This window comes from Rattus rattus, chromosome 13 (assembly GCF_011064425.1).
Source record: "Rattus rattus isolate New Zealand chromosome 13, Rrattus_CSIRO_v1, whole genome shotgun sequence".
Classification (NCBI taxonomy): domain Eukaryota; kingdom Metazoa; phylum Chordata; class Mammalia; order Rodentia; family Muridae; genus Rattus; species Rattus rattus.
In genome coordinates this window covers 59373693-59399495 of record NC_046166.1, presented here as the reverse complement: position 1 = coordinate 59399495, position 25803 = coordinate 59373693, and the positions used below count along the sequence as shown (strand labels likewise).

The following is a 25803-nucleotide window of genomic DNA, read 5'->3' as shown; positions in this document are numbered from 1 at the left end:
GTGGAGGTTGGAGGCGGACGACACAGGAGACAGGAAGGGGCTGGGAGACATCAAGGCCCAGGGATGCTGAGTATCTCTGAGGACCTCCTATGTCCCCTCAGAATAGCGTGGCCCTGGCCTCCATCCAGCTGCCCCCCAGCCTGTTCTCAACCCTTCCGGCTGCCCTGGCTCCCCCAGTCCCTCCAGATTGCACCCTGCAACTGCTGGTCTTCAGAAATGGCCGTCTTTTCCGCAGCCACGGCAACACTTCCCGTCCTGGAACAGCCGAGCCTAGCAAGAGGCGTGGTGTGGCCACCCCAGTCATATTTGCAGGAACCAGTAAGGGACTAACTTCCTGCGCGTCTGTCTTGCCCCTTTCACCTCCATGGCTCCCCCGCTGCCCTGGTACAGTTAGCAGAGGATAGCAGAAACCTTACCGTTTTTTTCAAGGAAGGGTAGGAATGAAGATGTCCTATAAGGGAAAGGATCGGAGGAGGTTAAGCTTAAAATGACATGGCTTTATGTCCCAGACAAGGGCAGTCTTATAGTCTAAGCATTTGATGTATCAGAAAGCCTGCAAGCACGTAGCCTCACTTCCTTTCCCTCCACACCAAACCCCTGGCTTCTTACATTGCCATACAGTGCTTGCCTGGTTGGGCAAGCAATAGCTCCTGAGCTCAGTGTGAGCTCAGCGTGGAAGCTTAGTGCTGCCTTTGGTGTTAAAAGGAGGGAAAACATGAAGGTCATAGCCTGCCCCATAGAGGCTGGTGCCTCCCTGAGTAGTGGAGTATTTGAATGATACCCTCTGAGCTATTCCAGCCAGAGATTCCTCAAATTGATAGACCAGCAGCCCTCGTGAGAAGTGTCCGAAAAAGCAAGACAGCCGTGGCATTGCGGTTAGAGGTGGGACTGACAGAATCAACCCCAAGGGGTAGTCAGAACTTCCAGACACAGCATACAGGCTAGAGACCAGAGCAGGAGGGATAACTGTGAGGGAGGAGGAGACACTATCTTGTTGGCAGTCTGCTCCCCAAGAACTGAGTGAATCACTGTACCCTGTCCTTAAAGAGCAGCTTCTCCCCCACTGTCTGCTCACTTGTGTCGTTCTGAGTCCCTCTTTCCTTCCAAACTCTGGCTTTGCTCGCCAGGCAACCTCCATCTACAATGGAACCCATACTGTCATCGGGTTTGCCATCTGAAAAAAGCCACTAGACACATCAGAGCCCCTTCAGGCACCATCGATTTATCATAACATATACCTTCCTCTACAAGCCATGCAGGGTCTCCTGTGTGCCATGAAGGTGTTGCCGTCACCACCCCAGGATCGCTTCCTGTTCCTAAAATGGGCTCTTTCCAGTCTCGGTGGGAACACTTGTTAAGTACCCAGCCTGTGCCAGCTTCTGGTGGGCCGAGATGTGATCGAGCACAGACAGTGGTGCCTGTTCCCTTAAGGGTGCACACTTCAGGCTGACAGGCACCGAGCAAGCCCTTAGCAGTGGTGTCTCACATGTCTGTCTGTCTGACTCTCACTCCCTGACTATACTGAACTCAGACTGTATCTAGTTCTGCCCCGAGGTCAGCAGTGTCCCCGCGTGCCCCGATTACTCTGCAGCCTTCCTGACAGCTTCATGTGTCTACCTGGACCTTCCTCGTCCCTACAGGTGGCTGTGGTGTGGGGAACTTAACTGAGCCAGTGGCTGTGTCACTGAGGCACTGGGCTGAAGGAGCTGACCCCATGGCAGCCTGGTGGAACCAAGATGGGCCTGGAGGCTGGAGTTCCGAAGGCTGCAAGCTCCGCTTCAGTCAGCCCAACGTCAGCTCCCTGTACTGCCAGCACTTGGGCAACGTGGCTGTGCTTATGGTGTGTATAATAGTAGTGTGCAGAGATGCGGGGAGGGAGGCGGGGAAATGTGTGTGGGAGGTAGGGACTGGGCTACTTTGATCACTTGGAGCCACAAGAAAATACAGAAAGGACAGCAGTCTTGTGCTCTGTTGATGCCAGAGTTCATGGGAAATGACCCTCTAGCCTCTTCCAGGCCCCTCCATCTTTCAAGAGGGATCTGGAACCATCTAGCGTTGGCCTCGGGCCCCTTTGTTTTTTGGTATGGTTTGTTTGGTTTGAGTTTTGTTTTTTGTTCGTGTGTTTGAGACAGGGTTTCTCTGTGTAGCCCTGGCTGTCCTGGAACTCACTCTGTAGACCAGGCTGGCCCTAAACTCATAGATCTGCCTGCCTCTGCCTCCAGTGCTCAGATCAAGGGTGTGCGTCACTGCCGTTTGAGTGGTTTCTGGTTTTTGAGCTAGTATTTCTTGTAGCCCAGCCCACTATATAGCTGGCCCTAAATTGATGATCTTCTTGCTTCTGCCACTATGCTAGAATTGTGAGCGCCTGTCACCATGCTTATTTTGACCTGAATTCTCCTAGTTGAAAAGCAACTTGGGACCATGCCTAGTGATTCCTTCCCTCGTCCCACTCCTCACACAACTTTTGCTGATCTTGCGCAGATACATAGCTATATCAAAATCTTCCTCTTGAGTTTTCCTTTCTTATGATTTATTTGTTTTTATTTCGTGTGCCTTGGTGTCTTGCCCGCATGTATGTCAGTGTGAGGGTGTTGATCCCCTGGAACTGGAGTTACAGACGGTTGTGAGCTGCCATGTGGGTGCTGGGAACTGAACCCAGGACCTCTGGAAGAGCAGCCAGTGCTCTTAACCACGAGCCATCTCCCCAGTCCCCATAACCCTTGAGTTTTCAACTGGGCATTTGAAAAGAAGCCGCCAGAAAGGCAGAACACTACAAGGGGTGAGGCAGGCAGTGTTCCCTGAGGCCAGCTGCTTGAGTGGCTATCTTCCCACTTGTTCTACCTACCAGACGCACTGAAGCATCAGATGTGGGTTCAAGACTGGCAGGGGTCAAGACAAGGGAAATTGGCTTAGGGACAACAGAGACGACTCGGTTCTCTCACTCCCTCTTTCCTAGGAGCTGAGTGCATTCCCACGGGAGGCAGGAGGCTCTGGGGCTGGGTTGCATCCTGTCGTGTACCCCTGCACGGCTTTGCTGCTACTCTGTCTTTTTTCCACCATCATCACGTACATCCTGAACCACAGGTGAGAGGTGCTCCGGGGAGGAGGGGTGAAGGGGAGGTCTCGCCCTAGACTGGAAGATGTTTCTCCTTCAGGCAGACCCACGTGACCTGACCAGGCTCTGGAGTTGGACAACCTATTTTGGGGGTGGGGGTAGGGAGATGAAGGACTGCTTCCCCATTGCCTAGAGCGCATGTCTTCCTCTTTTCGGCTTCCCGGGGGTCTTGACCCTGTGGGAAGTTGGATAGCCCATTAATAAAAGACTCTTTTCTGAGGCAGCTCCATCCACGTGTCCCGGAAGGGTTGGCACATGCTGCTGAACCTGTGTTTCCACATGGCCATGACTTCTGCGGTCTTCGTGGGCGGTGTCACTCTCACCAACTACCAAATGGTTTGCCAAGCGGTAAGAAGGGGATCATAACAGCAAAAATAAGGTGTGCATAGGGGTAGCCTTGGCTCCTCTGTTCTTGGTGCTTGCATTGTAGGCTGGGAAGGGGTGGTGTGGAGAGATGACAGGACTGGTTGGGCTAGCTCAGATGGAGCTAGCTCTGAGATCGCTGAAGATGGGGCTGCTAGGTGGAGAGTGGGGGTTACAGTAAGGCCTTGTGCCAGCCAGACAGCTATGCCTGGGCCCTGGAGAATCCCCCGGGGGTGGGGGGGAAGCCCCGGATGGAAGCAGAGATGTCACCTACCAAGGACCAGTGTGACGAGTACCCGGGTGGGCTGCTGGAGACTTGGGAATAGTGAGAACATGCTCGGCCATTGACGTTCCAGGGTGTAGCCCAGTCAGCTGCTCAGGTCCCAAGCCTCAGTGCCTTGACCTTGTAGGTGGGCATCACTCTGCACTACTCTTCGTTGTCCTCCCTGCTCTGGATGGGGGTGAAGGCTCGAGTCCTCCACAAGGAGCTTAGTTGGAGGGCGCCCCCTGCAGAAGAAGGGGAGGCAGCCCCGCCTGGTCCTCGCCCCATGCTCCGGTAGGTGCTTTCAACTGTCAGCCGTGTGAAGGGCCTCAAGACCCAAGAGGGGGGAGCACCCTCCAGAGGCAAGGGGCCAGCTTCTCACGCATGACAAGGGTTAGGGAAGGAGGTGGCGCCAGAGAACACTGGGCAAGAATACTAAAAGCATCCTTCACTCCGATTGCTTGGGGATGGAGAGAACAGCTTTGGTTCTTGTTTCTTAGAACAGTTCTTAGCCAAGCTCTGAAGAAGCTGCCCAACCCCTAGGGGCCTTATCTACCTGCCCCACCCTCCTCCGCTAATCACACAGGTTTAAAGAGAACGGAGGAAAAGACAGACATCAGTTTGAGGGTTCTCTTATCTCCGGTGGTCCATCACTTTGACCTTCAAACCCCGCCCCCAGGTTTTATTTGATTGCTGGAGGGATCCCCCTCATAATCTGTGGCATCACCGCTGCGGTCAACATCCACAACTACCGGGACCACAGTCCCTAGTGAGCACCACTCCCTCCTGCCTCAACACCACCATCTTCCTGCCCAACCTTCACACCAGCCCCATGCCTGCTGTTCCGCCCAGCCAGAGATACCCTGCATGCTGACTAAGCCAGGTCCTGCCTCACCTCTCTACTTTCCATATCCTACCTCATCAACTACCCAGCCTGTGCCCCACCTCCAGGGCTCTCCAAACTCTTCATCCACTACCTCTATCTCCCCCTAGTTGCTGGCTGGTGTGGCGTCCAAGCCTTGGTGCCTTCTACATACCGGTGGCGTTGATTCTGCCCGTCACCTGGATCTACTTCTTGTGTGCCGGCCTTCACTTACGGGGTCACGTGGCCCAGAATCCAAAGCAGGGTAACAGTAGGCTCTCTTTGGAGCCAGGGGAAGACCCGAGGGGTTCCACCAGGCTCAGGAGCAGTGGCGTCCTCCTGAGTGACTCTGGTTCTCTTTTGGCTACAGTTAGCGCAGGAGTAGGGACACCTGCGCCCCCAGAGGAAGGTGATGGCTTATATTCTCCTGGAGTCCAGCTGGGGGCTCTGATGACTACGCATTTCCTGTACCTGGCAATGTGGGCTTGTGGTGCCTTGGCGGTGTCTCAGCGCTGGTTGCCCCGACTGGTGTGTAGCTGTCTGTACGGTGTGGCAGCTTCAGCTCTGGGCCTCTTTGTCTTCACGCATCACTGTGCCAGACGCAGGGATGTCCGGGCTTCCTGGCGCGCCTGCTGTCCTCCTGCTTCACCTTCGGCCTCCCACGCCCCACCCCGTGCCCTGCCGACTGCTGCGGAGGATGGATCCCCAGTGTTGGGGGAGGGACCAGCCTCCCTCAAGTCCTCCCCAAGTGGCAGCAGTGGCCGCGCGCCGCCGCCCCCCTGCAAACTCACTAATCTGCAGGTGGCCCAGAGTCAGGTGTGCGAAGCAAGTATGGCTGCCCGCGGGGATGGAGAGCCAGAGCCCACCGGCTCCCGTAGTAGCCTAGCTCCCCGGCATCATAACAACCTGCATCATGGGCGCCGAGTACACAAGAGTCGGGCCAAGGGGCACCGAGCTGGAGAGACTGGTGGTAAGAGCAGGCTCAAGGCATTGCGCGCGGGCACGTCCCCAGGAGCTCCTGAGCTGTTGTCCAGTGAGAGCGGCAGCTTGCACAACAGCCCGTCCGACAGCTACCCGGGCAGCAGCCGCAACAGCCCCGGCGACGGCCTTCCACTCGAGGGTGAGCCTATGCTTACGCCGTCGGAGGGCAGCGACACAAGTGCCGCACAGATTCCTGAGACGGGGCGACCCGGGCAGCGCCGCAGTGCCAGCCGTGACAACCTCAAGGGCAGCGGTAGCGCGCTGGAGAGGGAAAGCAAGCGCCGCTCTTATCCGCTCAACACCACCAGCCTTAATGGCGCCCCCAAAGGGGGCAAGTATGAGGATGCCAGTGTAACTGGTGCAGAGGCCATAGCGGGAGGTTGCATGAAGACCGGCCTCTGGAAAAGCGAGACCACAGTCTAGGGCCAGATTTAGGATGGGCGGGGCACGCCGGCTTGTTACTCCCAAATCCTGGGTGGTCCGAGCCGTATGTAGGTCTAAAGCGGCCGTGCGGATGGCTGCCCCTGGGTTCACCATCTTTAGTTACCCAGGCTAGGGAAGGGGGAGGCAGATGCTTGCCACTACTCTGGTGGACTATCCCTCAGCAGTAGCGACAGACAATCCCAGATCGGTTTTGATGGCCAAGTTTTTGGTATCCTCCCAGGTAGGGATAAAACCTCCATCAGCCCCTAGGGTGACTCATAAACTGAATGGAAGAGCCCAGCCTAGGCAGGCTCAGGAAATGAGAGCCCTGGGAACTTCGTTCTCCACGCCAGCCTGGCAAGGCGTCCTGTGACTGCCAAGATCCCAGGCCTCTCCCTGAAGTTTGGGCTTGGGAAACCGTCCTAGCAGGTGAGCCAGGGGGCATAACAGGTGCTGCCTTTCAGATTAACTATGCAAGGGGATGGGAGGGGTAGGGCAGTGTGATAGGCAGCTCTCGAGATCAGCTAGTGCCGCGGGAGGGGGGCAGGTGGGAGAGGTGCACTATTAGGGAGACATAACTATGGGAGTGGTACAGTTCTCCCAGCAGAGTTCATAGCAAACCCTGAACTCCACACACCTGAGATGTTGCCAGCGGGTGCCTTTAGACTCAAGGGGAGGGAGCCATGATTGGGTCTCACATAACCTATACCGTGGTCTGCTCAAGTGGCTCCATTTAGCTGCTCAATTATAACACCCACTGCCTGTTCTCAGCCCTCCAACTCCAGGGGACTGAGGGGACATGCCTCCATGAGGCTCCTGTGGCAAAGCCATGCTAATAATCTGATTTCTAACTCGTTAGAAACCTAAAATGCCAAACCACCTAACTCACTGAAACCCAACCAAGCTGAGGCAGCACCTGGGTCCAGGCTGCTCGAGAGCCCGTGCCTCCACCAGTTGCTCAAAACCCCATTTTCCTCAACTTCAGATGCCTTTTACTACAGAACACACGGAAGTAGAGGAATCCCTGGGGCCTGAGACGGAGTAGGGAACCCAGGTGAGGTCAAGTAAGAACACAGGGCGGGGGAGAACCCACACTCTGAGATGGTCCCATTATTTATGCTTGCTGCACAGACGATATTAGAGGAGAAAGCTTTGCGTGATTCTTCCATATGCTGGCTGCTGTTTACATACCCTGCCAACGCCGTAGCACTGGAGAGCTTTTTGCAATATGCCAGGGAAAGGGGAGGGAGGGAATGAAGTGCCAAAGAAAACATGTTTTAAAAGCTCTGGTTTTATACAATAGAATGTTTTCCAGCAGATGCCTCTTTGTTTTAATATATTAAAATCTTGCAGAACTCTCTGAGCGACAGCTATTGTCCACCCATGGTCCTTTTGTTAATGATGGAAAGGAGCTTATGAATACTGAAAACCACTAGAGCCTAGGCCAGGCATGGCCAGGAACTGCTCCTGTCATGGAACGGTGGATACTGCTCAAATGCCAGCTTGTCCACACCAATGCATTTACTGCACACTAGGGTAGAAGAGAGCTGGACAGATTCCTTAGCGGTCTTAGGAAGGATCCATCCCTTGGATCCTTGGTTACCCGCACCAAGGGTCAGGACGTCCCCCACAGACACCACACCTGCCTCCCACCTTCTCTAGGACCTTGGGTCCATTAACAGACTGCAAGCTACTCTTGGTTTCTTGAAAGAAATATCCAAAGGTCACATACCGTCACTTTTTGCAACACAACAGGCCTGTTAGAGATTGCAGTCACAATTGAACACACCTTCCAGAATGGGCATCATGGCGGGTTAGGGACACTCATGGCTGCCCGGCTAGCAGCTTGGGCTCTCTCAAAGTCTCTAACTTCCTGAGGGGTGCGTAAATATTGCTCAATCTCACTATCAGAAATGTCCTCATCTCCAGTCACTACAGAATCAGGGGGCATGGTATGGGTCCGCTTGGGGGGCTTCAACATGCAGGGTGGGAGGAGGAGGGCAGGACTGGCGGGACGTTTCCTCTTGGGCAAACCGAAGGTACTGTCCCCCACCTCTTCCTGCTGTCCTTGTCCCTGCTGCTGCTGCTGCTTGGTCTCCACTTCTGCTGTTCCATCCTGAAAAGCCATTCGGACCAGCATATGGCGGTGCTGGAGAAGGTCACCAATGTGTTTCACCACTGACCGCTTATCAAGTTTTAGCACTTGTAGCCAGGCCAGCTGGCTGGCCATCTGAAGGAGCACGGCCAGGAGCTCCTGCAGGCGGGAGGCAGCTGGGTAGGGCAGGTCCACATTTGCCAATTTACAAAACCGGGCAAGAGAGCAGGTGAGCCGGTCTGAAGGCCGCAGAGACTGCCATGCCAGGAAGGTGGCTGCAGTGATGATGGGCAGGGGATGCCGTCCAGTCACCAGCCACGTCTCATTTGCCAGCTCCACCAACAGCAAGGTTCGAGACAGCATCTTGTCTTTGTCCTCCACGTATTTGGCTGGCATGGATGGGGATGCTTGGAACAGATTGAAGCTGAAACAACCAAAGTGAGGGTCAAGTGAGTGATAGCAGTGCCCTTCCAGGGGGAGAGGCATCGTCCTCCCAAGACGGATCAGGAAGCTGTCTGGTCCACGAGACACCGCCGCTTGCTGCGGAGAGGCTGAGAGAGGGGCAGATGCTTGCCAGGTGAAGGGCACTACCATGGTTGAACACCTTCCTATCCGCAGGTCACTGACTCTACACAAAGTGTGCTGTCACCTGCATCTACTTAGGATGTGACCAAAGTTTCCACCATTACCGCTCTTTTGCTTTTTGGTTTTTTTAAACATAGGATCTCATCATGTTGTCCACGCTAACCTAGAACTCCTGACCCTCTTGCTTCAGCCACCCAAGTGCTGGAATTAGGAATGTGCGCTACCATACTTGGTCAGCCATTTTGTGGTTTGGTTTTAAAGTATACTAGTGAGAAGAAAACTAATTTATTAAAACAAAACAAACTAAGTCAGGCTAAGGAGAGTGGTGCAGACCTGTAATGCCAGCACGGGGAGGATGGGCAAGATGGGTCAGACGTGCAAGGGCAGCCTGGTCTGTATGAGACTCTGTCTAAACAAAACAACGACCAAAGCTCCCAGTAGAACCAGAGCCTCTAACCTGTCCCACCATTAACTAGCATCTTTGGACTCCAAAGAGCGGTGATCCTGCTGGAACAGGGCCTCTGCACCATGACACATGGCCCCTGCCACGTAATTCCAAGGACTGCCATTCATAGAGCAGGAATGGGCAGCTCAGCAGTGCTATGCCAAGGCTTGCTCGCCTCTAATTACCGGTCCTATGGTGGGAAGGGGACTGGAAAATTCCAGTATTTGAGAACTGTATAAGCAGTATTAACTTGCATGAATTGTATAAACAGTAGTAAGCACAAAATAGGAAAGACCCCCACATGCTTTGAGACAGGCGCTGGTACAAAGCCAGCCACCGGTGAAAGAACGCACAGGATACATCCCAACCCAGTGTTCCTCCTCGACAAGTACCTGCTGCAGTAAGACTTGACCAAGTCTGCCAGGCACAGGGACGGCACGTCCAGCCCCAGAAGCTTCACTATCTGCATGTAGGTGCTGGAAAACACATCCAGATCTGCATACAACAGAGTGCAGATGGCTCCCATGGTGAGGGGCCAGTTATGTTGCCGACAGGTGATTAAAACACAGCATCCGACTACCACTTCCTTCTTCTGCAGCCTAGCAGCGCGGATGCCAGACAGCTGATACGCCTTTTGGTAGTAGGAGACTGCGGTTTCCTCGAACGTTAGTGGCAACTTCAGAATTCGACACAGGTCTCTTACTCGACGGAGATCTAGGAAAACACACAGCAAGCAGAGAGGTCAAAGGATAGGGTACAATTGCTAGCAAGTTCTGCTAGGGCTTAATTTAGCTCTGCTAAACATGCCACGTGTACCAGATACACAAATAATATGCCTTTCTGTGCTAACAGGACATGTGCTATGGCCATGTGTTTTGTGCTACTGGAGCTAGCCCGGAGATGCTCAACCACGCTGGGTAAGCTTTTTATTCCTGAGCTGTGCTCTTAGCCCTTTAGAACCATGGTCCTTCCAGTGGCACAGAGCCTTTGTAGGAAGGTCACATTCCACCCACCACCTTTGTGTGAGCTACTTTAACTTACCTGACAAGGCAAAGTTTCTTGTTTTTTTTTTTTTTTTTTTTGGTACTTGGGGAACGAACCCAAGCCTTACACATGATAGGTACATATCCTATCACCAACCTACCCCTAGCTCCAAAGTCATGCTTTTAACTCAGGCTCCCTGAGGCTACTTTAATCCCTGTGCAGACCCAAACCCTCTTCCCTCTTCTATTCCTTTTGGGTTTTTAAGACACAGTCAGTATGTAGGCTGGGCTGACCTCAAACTCTATCCTCCTGCCTCAATCCCAGAGTGCTGAGATTGTAGGCACACACATTAATAACTATTCTCCTGCAGCCTACCTTACACCAGTAACGCTAAAAAACAAGGCCACACAGATGGACCAGGTCATCAAAACAACTGTCTTAAAAAGCCACAGTGTCATAAAAGGTTGATGCTCTGGAGGTGGCCCAGAGTTAAAAAGCGCTTGCTGCTCTTGTAGACGACCTGAGGTTTGCTTTCCGGATATTCCAACACCCTCTTATAGGCACCAGGCACAAACATGGTGCACATACATACTACAGACATACATACATACATACATACATACATACAATTAGAACAACTAGCCACATAATATCAAAATAAAATATTAAACAGCGACATAAATACAAGCAAAGCTGAAATTTAAGAGAATAAAAAAGGTTTGATTCTCACCTCGTTGCTGGCTGCGGCTAACTTGTTCATTTTCCCCTGTGCTTCGAGAATACGTCACTTCTGTAAAACGGCAAACAACAAATTGCACAGCTGGCCTGATTGTGTATCTCCTTCCACCTCAGAGAAGATACCCACCCATGTAAAAGTAATACGACAGAACTATATTTAAAAAAAAAAAAAAAGCGGCACTGACAATCCCGGTTTCCAGTTACTTCTCTGATACATTCACTCTTGAGGGCTGCACGAGTCAAGAACTAGAGTGCTGCGACCCCTTAATACAGTTCAGGTTGTGGTGACCCCCAACCATAAAATTATTTGCATCGCTGCTTCATAACTGTAATTTTGTTATTGTTACATGAAGACTGCATTAGTTATAGAACAAGAAGAATTATGAATTACATTATGAATCATAATGTGAATAGCTGATATGCGGAATGCTCTCAGGTGACTCTTATGCGAGGGTCGTTGGACGCCACGGTTGAGGACCGCTGTACTAGAGCAATGGTGTGGAACGCAAAGAAAGAGCATTTTGCCCATAAGTGCTAAAGATAATGGTTCATGTTCTATTTCCAAATAATTTACCAGCACTCCTTCAACACTGACCAGGTCCGACGAGATGCATGAAACTTCTTTCCTTTCATTCATTCACCAACCAGTATACCCACCAAACGCCAGACATCGCAGTAGGTACTATAAAAATAGATGTACTGCACCCTCCTCCAGCTAATTTGTTTACTTAAGGCAACTTCTCCCACATTTAACTGTATGCTTCACCAAGAAAGGGAGGAAGCTAGGAAGAGGAATCTGGGTTTATGAACTACACCCCCCAAAGCTATCCCCGGGGCCCAAGACCAGTAGCACCTCTGAGGTTGCCCTCGTCGCTGAAGGTAGTAGTAAGGACCCCTTCGGTGACCACGCAGCCGCAGTCGGAGCACACCAGCTGGCTCTGCGAATAATGCGAATCTTCCACCAGCTCAGAGGAGCCGCAGTCTGGGCAGCGGCTTCCGTTTGGCATCTCGCCGTTTGTAAAGTGCCGCGGTCCGGCCAGACACCCACTCCTAAGAACTTATAACTGGTCAGCAGTAGTACAGAGGAGGGACGCTTATTCCGGATGCATCTTCCTCTTCCCGTCAGCTGGCCAATCGGCTGGCGGTTTGCTCCGCCCCTCAGCTCACGCCACTTCCGATCCGTTCTGTGGACTCGGGTAGAAACCGGAATTGGAAAAGGAGGTTCCTGGGTTTAACTGTGTCTCAGGATATCTGGTGTCTTGAGGTTGGGCCACGTTGGGAGTTGACACAAACCACACGCTTATATATATTATCTAATTTATCATTTATTTTTAGACTATCATGCTTATGTAGCCCAGGCTGACCTAGAATACTGATCCCCCTGCTTCCGCCTACTGCTGGTAGGATTACAGGTTTGCGCCACCATGCCTGATTTAACCCCTTTTAAAAAAGTGGAACCAGTTTCTCCCTTCCTATGTAATAAGGAACGTTAAGCTTGATCATAGTAGAAATAGATCACTCTGCAGTGAGAGAGCAGTAGATTGTGTTGTACTTTTCGGGCCTCCCCACACTAAGTTGCCTTCTCTCAAAATGTTTTGTTGTTTTTCAACTATAAAATGGGGGAATTGAGCCGGACATGGTGGTACACACCGATCATCCTAGCGCTTGGGAGATGGAGGTAAGGATGATCAGAAGTGGTGGCATACTTCTTTAATCCTAGCATTTGGAAGACCAGCTGTTTTGAAACCAGCCTGGTCTACATAATTAAGTTCAGCCCAGCCAGAGCAATTTAGCGAGAACCTGTCTCTAAATAAATACAATAAAATGAATTAAAATCTTGAGTGGTAGGCTTGGATATCTTCAGAGAAGAACATGCAAAACTACAGTGCTCACCACAAAGAGGTTACACAAGAGTTTGTGCACCAAAGAGGAGGACTAGAGCCCAGGAACGGATGAATGTTTCTTCAAATGACACATAGAACTGTATAAGAGGTTACATGAAGATGGCGTTAGTTATAGAACAAAGAGAGCCATATGTCATACAAAGATGGGGGCCACTGGTAAGCATGTCACAGGATATGGAAAAACCTTTTCCATGAGTTTCAGGTGCTATCTGATGACATCAGAGCTTCTGGATTGGTAGAGGCTAGAAGTTGGCTAAGAATACATTTTAAGTTGTTGGGTTTTGTTTTTGATTGTTTGTTTGTCGTTTTTGTTTTGCTTTTGTTTTGAGACAAGGTTCACTATGTAGCTCTGGCTGTCCTGGAACTCACTATATATACCAGGCTAGCCTTAAACTCACAGAATCTTCTTGCCTTTCTCCACCTCCTGTGTGCTGTGATTAAAGGCATATGCTACTACATCTGGTGCACGCGCTCTCTCTCTCTCTCTCTCTCTCTCTCTCTCTCTCTCTCTCTCTCTCTCTCTCTCTCTCTCTCTCATATGCAGCTAGGCATGTTCAATCTCCTTGTTTTTGGCAAACTTAAAGATACAGGCTGATTCAGACATGTTTAAACCTTGAACTTTGAACTATCCTTGTGACACCTTCAATTCTGGCACTCAGAAGGCAAAAGCAGGCAGATTTATATGAGCCCAAGGATAATTTGATATACATAATGAGTTCTAGGCCAGCTAGGGCTAGCTAGACTCTCTCCAAAAAAAATTATATATATATATATATATATATATATATGCTTTAATATAGCAAGCTTGTTGTCCCAGCACTTGGGAAGTAGAAGCAGCAGGAGAATCAAGAGTTAAAAACAAGTCTGGCAGGCTGGAGAGATGGCTCAGTGGTTAAGAGCACTGACTGCTCTTCCAGAGGCCCTGAGTTCAAATCCCAGCAACCACATGGTAGCTCACAACCATCCCTCTTCTGGTGTGTCTGAAGACAGCTACAGTGTATTCATATAAATAAAATAAATCTTTTAAAAAAAAAGAAGAAGAAGAAGACAGGATCTAAGGGTTGGAGATTTAGCTCAGTGGTAGAGCGCTTGCCTAGCAAGCGCAAGGCCCTGGGTTTGGTCCTCAGCTCTGAAAAAAAAAATAGAAGACAGGATCTAGCTATATTGCCCCAGATAATATCAAACTCCTGGGCTCAGTGCCAGGTGGTGATGGCAGCCTACGCTTTTAATCTCCGCACTCCGGAGGCAGAGGCAGGTGGATCTCTGTCAATTCAATGCCAATCTAGTACATGGAGTTAGTTTCGGGACAGGCAGGGCTACACAGAGAAATCCTATCTAGAACTAAACAAAGAAAAAACAAACAACTCTCCTGGGCTCAGACAATCCTCCTGTGTCCACCTAAGAAGGGAGGATTACAGATGGGCACCGCTGTGTCAGTGAGAAGGCTTGAAAGTTTTAGAATCGGTTGTGTCTGGAAAAATGGGGGAAAGCGAGTTAAACGCCAAGAACAACCAAAGACTTTTAGAAGCGCAGGGACTCACTGGCACCAGGGCTTCAAGACTATGGAGAATCCCTGCTTCTCGGGCTCACGATGGAGAACGTGCAAACTTTACAGATGGTTGTTGACTCATTTTTAGCCTTGCATTGGAGGGGCAATGTGAGACCAAACAGAAAACTATTGTACAGAATTAACTCAAGATAGTGTCTTACTAACTTCTTCATAAATACAGGTCCTCTCTTAAGGAGTATATCTACCATCTTTAGAAGATCAATATATTTTCTTTTTTTTAAAAAAAAGATTTATTTATTTTATGTATATGCATATTTTGAGCTGTCTTCAGACACACCAGAAGGCAGCATTGGATCCCATTATAGTGGGTTGTGAACCACCACGTGGTTACTGGGAATTGAACTCGGGTCCTCTGGAAGAGCAGTCAGTGCTCTTAACCACAGAGCCATCTTTCCAGGCCAGATCAATATATTTTCATGCAACTGATAAACAACAAACCCAAAAGAGAAACTAGGCTTATTCCTCAGAAGAGCCCAGGTGATACAATGACCATGTTCATGGTGAATCCTCAGCTAGAAGAACTGAGCCTTGTGAAGACAGATTTGAGTAGGCAAGGTTGGCTGCTCCTGTGACAGTTATAGTCAGGAGTGAGACGCAATGGCCTTCCTTTGTACCTAAGGAGACCGTGCGTTCCCAGAACTATAGTTGAGAAAAGGGGCAGCTTGCTGGCCAATGGTTGTACTTTGTCTGTACCCCAGCCGTTTGGCCTTCCCTGCTTTGCTGACACTTCCCTCTAACATAAATTTGGAAAGAGGCCTTGCAAGAATATGTGCACACCAGACACTTCTTTTACAACCTTTATTTAGAAGAGCAGTAGTAGTGCGCACCTTGGGAGGCAGAGGCAGGTGGATCTCTGTGAGTTCCAGGCCAGCCTGGTCTACTGTTAAGACATAGAGCTGCAGCTCCCAGGCAGGGTCAAGTGAGGACTGGTGACAGGTGCAGGTAGGGGCTGGAATGCCGCCCTTGAGAAGAAAATGTTTTTCTCACTTGGCCTTAAACTATGTTCTGCTGTGTCCTGTTTCTGTGGAAGCTGTTCTCACGCTTTCTTGGTACTGGCGAGTATACTTTGATAATAAGAAGAGGGGTGATTTGGTATGTGAATATTTTGAGAAGAAACCTTTGTTTAGTCGTATTTCTTTGTTTAGTCTTGCCTCAGTTGTTCCTGGTATCGTGGGAATAGCAATCTTATGGTATCTTGCCAAAATGGAAATTGTAGTAATGCATATTCATATCTATATAAGGATTAATAAAGCTTGCAACTGCGTGCAGTTGCTTCTGCCTTTGCTCTGCATCCCCTGTGTCCTGGTCGTGTGTGACCTACCCAGGGCCCCCAACTCATTAGATGTTGACAGTCTACAGAGTGAGTTCTAGGACAGCCAGGGCTACAAAGAGAAAACCTGGCTTGAGAAACAAAAACAAACAAAAAAAGTCCTTTTATTTATGTATGTGTGTCAGTGTAATTATAGGTCACATGTATGCAGATGCCGGCAGTGGCCAGAAGCATTAGATCTCCTGGAGCTAGAATGGCAGGCAGTCAGAAGCTGCCCAGAGTGAGTGTTAAGGATGGAACTCGGACCTTGTAAAAGAGCGACAAGTACTCTTAACTAGAGAGTCGTGTCCACAGCCTCAGTAAAAGGATTCTTTGAAAGAGTGGCCTGGGTGTGGTGGCACACACCTTTTCTAATCCCAGAACTTGGAAGGTAGAGGCAGACAGCTCTTCATGAGTTCTAGTTCAGCCTGCTCGACACAGTGAGTTCCAGGACAACCAAGCTGGTGGGCAACTGAGGAAGGACACCATGGATTGATCACTGGCATCTGCATGACACAAGCACAGGGTTAGGATTAGGGACACACACACACACACACACACACACACACACACACACACACAAAACAGTCATACACAGACACACACACAACAGTCATACACGGATACCCACGCAGACACACACACAGACATATACACACAGATACACACACACACACACACAGATACACACACAGACACACACACAGACAGACACACACACACACACACACAGACACACACACAGATACACACAGATACACAGACACACACACAGACATATACACACAGATACACATAGAGACACACACAGATACACACACACAGACATACACAGACACACACACAGACACACACACACACACACAGACATATACACACAGACACACACACAGACACACACATACACACACACATACACACACATACACAGACACACACAGAGACACACACAGACATACACACACAGACACACAGACACACACAGACACACACACACACAGAGACACACACACACAGACACACACACAGACACACACAGACACACACAGACGCACACACACAGACATACACACACACAGACATACACAGACACTCAGACACACACACACACACACACACACACACACACACACACACACACAGTGAAACTGACTCAGATCCAGCATCTCTCCCTGTCCCAGATCCCCTACCCTCTGTCAGCGAGCTTTTTCTATCACTGACAGGTGCTTGGGCAGGCATTTCTTCTAGATCTTTCCTTCAGAAAGGATGATCCTTTTGTACAGGAACTTCCTGTCCTCAATCTCCTGTCAGGGATGAACAAAGATAGGGGAGTGGGGATGACAGGATAGGAGGACAAGGGATGGTGGCCACTGGCCAGCTCAGTAGGTGAACTTACTTTTTGACCACTGCTTGTTCAACTTTTTAGATTTCCATTTCTTCTTCATGCCTGTATGCTTTTCAGACGGTGCCACTGATGTTTTTATTCAGATCTCAAAAGCAATGCAGGCAACATTAGAAATAATAGTGGGTTCTCAAGAGTATTTTTAAAGTTCTTGAGACAGGGTTTTCTTGTGTAGCCTAGGCTGATGTCCACCCCTCAGTCGTCCTGATTCGGTCTTGGAGTGCTGGGGGTCACAGGCACATTCTGCTCTGAAGTCATTCTTCCATTGCTCTACAGAACGGAACCAGATCGCTTGCATCCGTAACGGCATGCAGTCCTTGAACTTCAGTACATGTAAGGGGGAAAGGAGAGTTTTGCAGAACGAGGATGTTCCACGTTCTCCATTGTTCAAAGAAGAAGAGCAATATCATAAAGTCTCTCACCTGTAACTCTAAGGGTCAGAGGAGTGGACTCAGGTAATGGACACCTAAATGACAGGAGAGACTTCTCAGATAGATCCAGGACACAGTCTACTGAGTCAAGCATGCCTAGTGGTTCTCCATCTCCTTAGGAAGGAATCAGTGTGTTTGGAACTGTTTTCCCAAGAGCTTACCGGACGTCATTCCTGGTACTTCTGGTACTTCCTGTCACCTACTCTTCTGAGAGCTACTGGCCACCCACGGTGGTGTCTGTTTTATCTGAGGGACTCTTGAGAGAATGCCACAATGGCTATATTAGACCTACTGGGGAAGGACGCATGAAGAGGTAGCTTCTGACAGCCCAGAGAGACTGCTGGGAAGACTGTGCAGGCATGCTCCCTGTGTATTGCCAATTTTCTAGAAGGGAGACCAATAAGAGCACTGGCTGCTCTTCCAGAGGTCCTGAGTTCAAGTCCCAGCAACCACATGGTGGCTCACAACCATCCAATGCCCTCTTCTGCTGTGTCTGAAGACAGCGACAGTGTATATGTGTGTGTGTGTGTGTGTGTGTGTGTGTGTGTGTGTGTGTGTGTGTGTGTGTGTGTGTGTGTATATTACATTTTAGAAGGGAGACCAAAAAGGGATGTGCTCAAGAAGAGGCTGGTCTGGAGACAAGAAATCCCATCCACCTGGGGCTGGCTACATCCATTCTAGCACACAGTCTATCTGGTCTGTCCCATCTTCCCTATGATTGCAAATTCCTGAGGCCTGATTATCTCTGGGGAGGACTAACACTGTGTAAAAAAAGGTTCAGTTGCTATGAATAGCAGTCCTGGGTGAGCCTGGGAGAAGCATTAAATAGATGGAATTCCTCAGATCATCTGTCTAGACCCTTCTAATCTAGTGTGAGTCACCAGCGAGGTTTGTGACCCAGTCCCAGCTATGCTTATGTTCCTCTCGGCTCACCTGACCGCAACTTCGGGACTAGGCCACTTTTGTTCTGAGGATTCTCATCGTCACTCTGAGCCTGGCTGACCCATCAGCCCTCTGAGCTGTTTCGATTGCACTTCTTCTCCATTACGTGAGCTCTTTAGTGGGCACTCATCCTCCGACATTCGCTGACAAGAGAGCCACGGTATGAAGTATAGGCTGGACTCACCTAGGTCTTAGCCACGTTTCCCTTTTGTTTACACACGCACACGCACACACACACACACACACACACACACACACACACGAACTCAAACTCTCACACATAAGCTCACACATGCATGCGTGCACACACACAGGGAATGAGGGAGAGAGAGAGGGAGGAAGAGAGGGAGGGGAGGGGAAAGGAGGAGCGAAGTGGAGGGGAGAGAAAGAGTAACACGCTGAAGAGAAACATGCTCAACTTCTTGAACATCCAGAACTAAAGACATCTGTTGTTAAGGTTTTACCTCTTCTAGTCCAGGCTGACTTCAAGTTCATGATCGTCTGCCTCAGCTAGGATTTCAGTGTGCCACTACTCCTGGCTGACATGTGATAGATAAGAAGTGGTCATAGGACCCACTTTGCTGCACTCAGCAGGGACACTAGTCCCTCCTCCAGACTTCTCTTCTGGGAAACTGTCGATGATCTGGTCTTATGTGAAGTCTCTGAGGGGATTGAACTATGTGGACTCCATTTCCCCAGTCTGAACTATTTTCATAATTCCATAGAATCAAAGAACATTATCTCCTTGCCCCGATAGCGGTTCTAGAAGAGAGGGTGATAAGCTTTTTCTACAAAAGGTCAGATAGCAAGTATTTTGGATTTCAAAGACACGTGGGACTGTGCAGAAACCACTTGACACTTGTTATAAAGTGAAAACAGCCGAAAGCATAAGTTACCATGTACGTAAATGAGTATGGTTCTGCCTTGTGGATCTCTTGTGAACACTAAAGTTTGAATTTCATGTAATTAATACCATCATTCTGATTTTTTTCTTTAAATCACATACATCTACAAATCCCTCTCGGCTTGAAGGCTGTATGAACGCAGGCGACAAACCAGAGCTTGATGGCCGCTTCTCTAAACCACAAAGTCAGATAGGTTAGGAAGTCTCAAACTCCTGGGCTGCACCCATCCTCTGCAGGAGTCTTGGACACTTCCTGTGCAGCTGTGACTATAGGTACATGACGCCACTCTGATGTGACTTAGGCAGCTGAAGGTCTCCCGTCTCTAAGTCTGTCTCATTTGTTTAGTAGACTCAACATCCGCTTTGACCAAAATTAGGAGTAGCTTGGTGCCTCCCTTTTGCAGTGAAGGTGCAGCCTGAATCTAGCATTCATCAACATTCGTGAACAAAGGCAGTTTGTTTGACTCTGTGGAGGCTGCACCTGGACAAGTTTTCTGTGCAAAAGAACAGAGAATCAGAATGCTGAGAACATTTACCCTTGAGTTTTTGGTTGTGGGAGATGCTGGGCCAACTAAGCCAATTTGGGGTCAGAACTGATGGTCAGGATGCCCTAGGAGGCCAGACTGTAGGGATCCTGAAGATGGTGCTGAAAGGGGAGCCCCAAATACAGGGGTTCATTTGTTTGGCTATTAGGCTCAAGGGTAAGGACAGTTGTGTGCTGATACTTTAGGTTTGGTGAAGGATGGGCAACATCCTGCAAATGTTTTCCAAGAGTGGACTGATACCAGAGCCCTCCAGTAGCAGATCCCCTTGGTGGCCCATAGGTGGCAGTCACGCTTCAGAAAGGACCTGGCTTTCCTTGGTGGGTGGATGGCAGCTGAGGGGGCTGGGTGTGTCTCTCCCTTTTCTCCCTTTGAATCTTATCAGCCCATGTTGCAAAGTACTGATTGCTGTAAATTATGGTCATCACGAGGTATGTTCAAAACAGAAGCACTGTGTTAGAGCCCCACTGTAGGAGCAAAGCGCTTGGTGTGATCAACTGGAAAAGGCAGATTTGGGCTTCCCATTTCAAGTTGGCTGGTTCTTCTGCCCTGGGTTTTGCCACAGCAAATCACGGCTGGGACACAGGGCTGATCCTCCCCTTCATGGTGGCCAGGAAAGAGATGCAGAAAGGAGTGGAGCTCCTAATATTTCCTTCCAGGACATACACCAAAGACCTAAATTATTCTCACTAGATCTCCCTCCTTGGGCCATCTTCCAATAGTGTCACAAGTTGACAACCAAGCCTTTTCCCAAAAAATCCTTTATTAGTGTCTATACATGCAGGCATGCATGAGCCACAGTGCACGCGTGAAGGACAGAGAACTTACACGTAGGAAGTTGTTCTCTCCTTCCAGTGGGTTCTTAGGATCCCCAGGCTCCTGTGGCAAGCACCTCTAACTACAAAGCCATCCTGCTGGTCACCCAGCATCTAACAGGAGGCTTTGGAAAACAATTGTGATGGAAAACAAAACAGTGGTCTTTTGGTTAAAGGGCATCTTCCTTAGGGAAAAATCCTGGCATAAATCAAAGTAACCCCATCAGGAATCATTCAAGGCTACCTGGCTGAGATGGGCAGGTACTTGCTGGACCTTGGGGGGTTAATTTCTCTCAGAAGTCCAGATTTGAGAAAGTTTCTTTTTTTTTTTTCATTCTTTTTTTTTTATTTATGACAAGAGTATTACTTTATTATATTTTTCTTTTTTTTCATTTTTTTTTATTAACTTGAATATTTCTTATATACATTTCGAAAGTGTTATTCCCTTTCCCGGTTTCCGGGCAAACATCCCCTCCCCCTCCCTTCCTTATGGGTGTTCCTCCCCACCCCTCCCTATTGCCGCCCTCCCCCAACTGTCTAGTTCACTGGGGTTCAGTCTTAGCAGGACCCAGGGCTTCCCCTTCCACTGGTGCTCTTACTAGGATATTCATTGCTACCTATGAGGTCAGAGTCCAGGGTCAGTCCATGTATATTTTTTAGGTAGTGGCTTAGTCCCTGGAAGCTCTGGTTGCTTGGCAGAGAAAGTTTCTTTTTATGCTGTTTAAATACTCTACAACAATTTCCCTTGTTTTCTTTGTCATATCTGTCTGTCTGTCTGTCTATACAAAAGTTTTCTGTTAATAGTCAAGTGAAAGGAATTCATAGGACAAGCCACTTGTGTCCTTTCTCGACCTGGATATTTGAAAACATATTAGGCTGACTAGAAGTACTCAGCTTGGTAGCAGTAGCAGGAACCAAATTGAAAGAATTGCAAACAAAGAGGCAAGAGAGAAACAAATTTCACAACGCCTGTCATTTATGAAAACTTTGCTCTCAGCTATTCTAGAATCCCCAAGCTGTCTGTCCCTCCTTAAGAGGGCTTTGAGTTTTATCAAGAAGCTATCTGGGGGCTGGAATTATGCTCACAGCTCTGTAATGTGATCTCTGTGGAGGAACTGTATCCGCCCTCTTCACGAGTCTAGTCTACGGAGTGAGGTCTATGAGCCTCGCTTCACACCTGGGAGGCCAGCAGTCGCTCTGATAGCCTCGATGGAAAGACGAGCTGAATTAGATGAGCGTGGGAGGAGACTCCTGAATAAATTCTTAGCAGATCATCTGAGCTGACTGCCCGGGATCTGCTTCTCAGATGGGGCACTTCTGAACCCTACGCAGACTTCCCTCTGGAAACTTTCCGGTAGACATTCACATGGTGTCAATACCACGGTCACTGGGGACAATGAAGAGTCAGGACAGAGATACTCCATTCCCTCCACAAGGGACTTAAGACACAGATCACTCTGGTAGCTGCAGGGCTTCGTGTGAGAGACCCTCATTGGATACCACCACCCTCGAGGTTTTCCAACAAGACAGAAGGAACTTTTATCACACCCACCCTGAAGTACTGACACAAAACTTGAAAGGTAGTAATGATTTTATTTATTGTTAGGAGTCTTAGGATTTTGTTATTGTTGTTGGTTTTTGTTTTGTTTTGTGACAAGGTCTTGTGTATCCCAGTCTGACTTAAACCTCCCTATGTTGCTGAAGATGCAGTGGTCACTTGATTCCACCTCCTGAATGCTGGCTGGGATTCCAGGTGGGATCATCACACTGCTCAGTTTACAGTCATGGGGCTGTGTGATCAAACCTAGTGCCTTACACATGTAAGGCAAACACAGTATTAACTACACACCTAATCCCAAATTCAAAATTCTTAAAGGAAACGCAGCAGAGAATAGTAATTCTGTAATTAAAAATCACCAGGTGAAGCCAGGCAGTGGCAGCACCTTTAATCCTAGAATTTGGGAGGCAGAGGCAGGTGGACCTCTGAGATTGAGGCCAGCCTGGTACAGATGAGTTCCAGAACAGCCAGGGCTGTGATACACAGAAACTCTGTCTCAAAAAACCAAACCATCACCAACAAAACCCCGCAAAAACCCCCAAACCTCAACCAACCAAATGTCACCAAACAAAACAATAAAAGCCTCCACTGGGTGAGCCTTCCTTTGGAGGAAGGTAAAAGTCAATTTAGCAGCCACCAGAGTAGGTAGAAGAACCCAGGGGTGGGGTTGGTGTGGGTTCATGTTCCTTACCTAAGGCCACTGCTTTATATTCAGTGTTGAAGGATCCTGGATTAGTACCCACCCCCACCCTCAAAAAAACTAAAAGCTGTGAACAGTAGCAAACTCTGCTATTCCCAGCACTTGCAAGGTGGAGGGAGACAGGAGGATCAGGAGTTCAAGGTCATTAGTAGCCATTAAATCCGTTCAAGATTAACCTGGGCCACACAAGAGACCCTGTCTGAGAAAAACAAAGACAAAACCACAACATGGGGGCCGGGGGGTGGGGGGGATCCAGCTAAGAGTGTAGCATGGGATTAGCTCGCACAAGACACTGCATTTAATCCCCAACTCCAAAGGCAGGGATGGGGCTGACCCGGAGAAGAACCCAGGGACCCAGAACTCTAACCTCAACATAGTAAGTAGCCAGGAAGCCTCATGGAGCAGCCTCTGCCTTGCTGCCCTGGGAACTGAGAAGCTGGAAGGACACAGCTCATCTACCATGCACCGGACAGCAGCGGAGCACGGCTTGGGGCAGAGATTGCTCCTTCCTTCTGTGGCCACGGTAAAGGTAATACACTGGAATGCAACAGGGGGGCCAGGCCCGGTGCCAAAGCCAAGAATAAGATGATAGGAAACAATTAGGCCAGAGGCTGGCTGCGTTTTAGGAAGCCGTCCTCCAGATGGAGCTTGCTGGTATTTAGTCCAATGCCCTTCTACTCCACCAAAATCCCTGGCTGGGCTTTCCTGGAGGCAGCCAGGCAAGGGATCCTTCTCTTCTTTCTCCAGAGCTCGGGCCCCTCCAGGGCACCTCATGTTGGCATGAATGGAAACTACGAGCACAAGCCAGAGTCAAGTCTCTGTAGCTCCAGGCCTCTCCCTGTCACCAACCTCTGCCACCAGTGGCTCAATGCAGGCTCAGCTTTCCTTGGTATCGTTCCTCAGTCCCCAGCTGAATCGTCGAGAACAGTTATTAAGTAGGCGTGGCCTCTACGTACTCTCTGAGGCACAACAAAGTTAGAAATGCGGTGTTTCCCAGTGCTGGCAGAAACCAGCAAAGCCCCTGATGTAGACTGTCCTTCACTCTCCAGAGTTCCCAAGTGGCATTTCGGAGCATGGGAATTCACTTCACCTAGATATCCTCTCTAGAGCTGACCTGGTTACATACCAAAGGTCCTAGTAGCAGCAGAGACCTCCCCCAGTGCACTTGGGTTATCACAGTAAAAATGCATTTATATCAAGTAAAAAAAAAAAGATGCAGAACAGAAATGTACATGTGCATTATTCTCGAGGTCAAGAGGACATGGTTTTCTTTATAGGCATATTAATGAATTTCACAACACTAGGAAAAAAAAATACAAATCATCTCAGAAATCTGCAGTGGTCCCTAGTACTGTTGAAGAGATTAGATAAGAATACGTGTGGATCGTTTAACAGCCAGTTAGATAAATCAAGTTACAGTCTTGCCCTTCAGATTAAAGTGCTCCAGCATAACCGATGTCCCACACCTTCAGGGTGATAAGAACATACATGGATTCTTCATTGGTAACCACGACTATCCCCACCCTATCCACTTCACTGGCCTACGGTTCGCCTAGCAGAGACGTTAGGATTTGATGAGATTTTATTATGACCAACCAGGAAGAAGAAACATGAACAACATGAAACATTTTAACTCCAGAACGAGGTGACCAGCAATGGAATTCCCTCTATTAGTGAAAAGGGGGCTCTGTGTGTGTGTTTGTGTAGATAGATAGATAGATAGATCAATCGATCGATCTACCAGGCATACCTCTAATTCCAGTATTTGGAAATTTGAAAAACTGAGGCAGGGAGATGAAAAGTTTGAAGCCAGTGAGATCCTGTCTCCAAAGAGCAGCAACTAAACTCCCCCAAATCAGGAAGTAGCAGTAAAAAAGCAAATGTCATCTTGTAGCTCGCCACAATTGTACTCATTACTGAAGTGTGGGTTGGGGGTGCCCTACCCACTGAACACTTACCCAGCCCCCGCCCAAGACTCCCTCATCCTGAGGAGTTGATGGACTCTGTCTACTCCCTTCCAGGAATGCTTCCAGGAACGTCAGCGAGACAAGCAAATGGAAGGAAACGGCTAAAGGACCCTCCCTAAAATCATTCGCTACCTCACAGAGCTGCTGTAGCGAGAGTCTGGAACACCCAGTCCTCTCTCCAGACACTGGAGAGAGGCCAACAGGAAGCCTGGTATCCTGAGAGGGGAGGCTGACAAATTTTCCCTACTAAAGTAGACACTGACTTTTAAAAATATATTTAATTTTATGTGTATTGATACTTTGTCTGGGTGTATGTCTGTGTGACAGTGTCAGATTCCCTTGAACGGGAGGTACAGACAGACGTGAGCCACCATGTGGGTGCTGGGAATTGAACTCAAGGCCTCGGGAAGAACAACCAGTGCTCTTAACCACTGGACCATCTCTCCAGGCTGAAAAGTGACTCTTTATTTCTTTCATGTCTCCAGGAAATGGCCCTAAAGAGCTGTGTGTGTGTGTGTGTGTGTGTGTGTGTGTGTGTGTGTGTGTGTGTGTGTGTACACGTGTGTGGGGTGTGCTCACATCTTTGGAACCACATGAAGGGCAGAATCTATGGTAGCTTTTCATTTTATTGTTTAACACAGTCCCTCACTGAACTTGGAGTTTCCAGTGAGCCCTTGAGATCTGCCTGGCTCTGCCCTCCCCCAGCCGACCCCCTACCCAGACACATTGCCACTACTGCCGGCTTTAGCATGGGTGCTAAGAATCCAAAGGCAGATCCTCATGTGACCCCACTGAGCTATATCTCCCCACCCACAAAGAGCATAAATTAAGGCTAGAGGGGAGTGGAAATTGTAAAAGGCATGTTAAATCTTAAGGAGCAAAGCTCAGAGGCCTTTTGTAAACAAC

The 25803-nt window shown here is 49.1% G+C and overlaps 2 protein-coding genes across 2 annotated transcripts in view; one reads left to right on the top strand and one right to left on the bottom strand.

Moving 5' to 3' along the window:
• Positions 1-6941, top strand: part of Adgra2 (adhesion G protein-coupled receptor A2) — a 38397-nt gene extending 31456 nt beyond the window's left edge. Inside the window, exons 13-19 of the mRNA XM_032918899.1 lie at positions 102-318; positions 1641-1840; positions 2957-3084; positions 3340-3463; positions 3889-4034; positions 4420-4509; positions 4734-6941. Of these exons, the coding sequence (XP_032774790.1) occupies positions 102-318; positions 1641-1840; positions 2957-3084; positions 3340-3463; positions 3889-4034; positions 4420-4509; positions 4734-6006 (2178 nt within the window). The 3' untranslated portion in view covers positions 6007-6941. The remainder of the gene's footprint in view (positions 1-101; positions 319-1640; positions 1841-2956; positions 3085-3339; positions 3464-3888; positions 4035-4419; positions 4510-4733) is intronic.
• Positions 6942-7279: 338 nt separating this feature from the next.
• Brf2 (BRF2 RNA polymerase III transcription initiation factor subunit) lies at positions 7280-11991 on the bottom strand. The gene is made up of 4 exons (XM_032918898.1): positions 11707-11991; positions 10846-10905; positions 9524-9845; positions 7280-8525 (listed from the first exon to the last, which is right to left on the bottom strand). Exons 1-4 carry the CDS (start codon positions 11858-11860, stop codon positions 7811-7813), a joined length of 1251 nt encoding a protein of 416 aa, XP_032774789.1. The 5' UTR covers positions 11861-11991; the 3' UTR covers positions 7280-7810.
• Positions 11992-25803: the final 13812 nt, after the last annotated feature.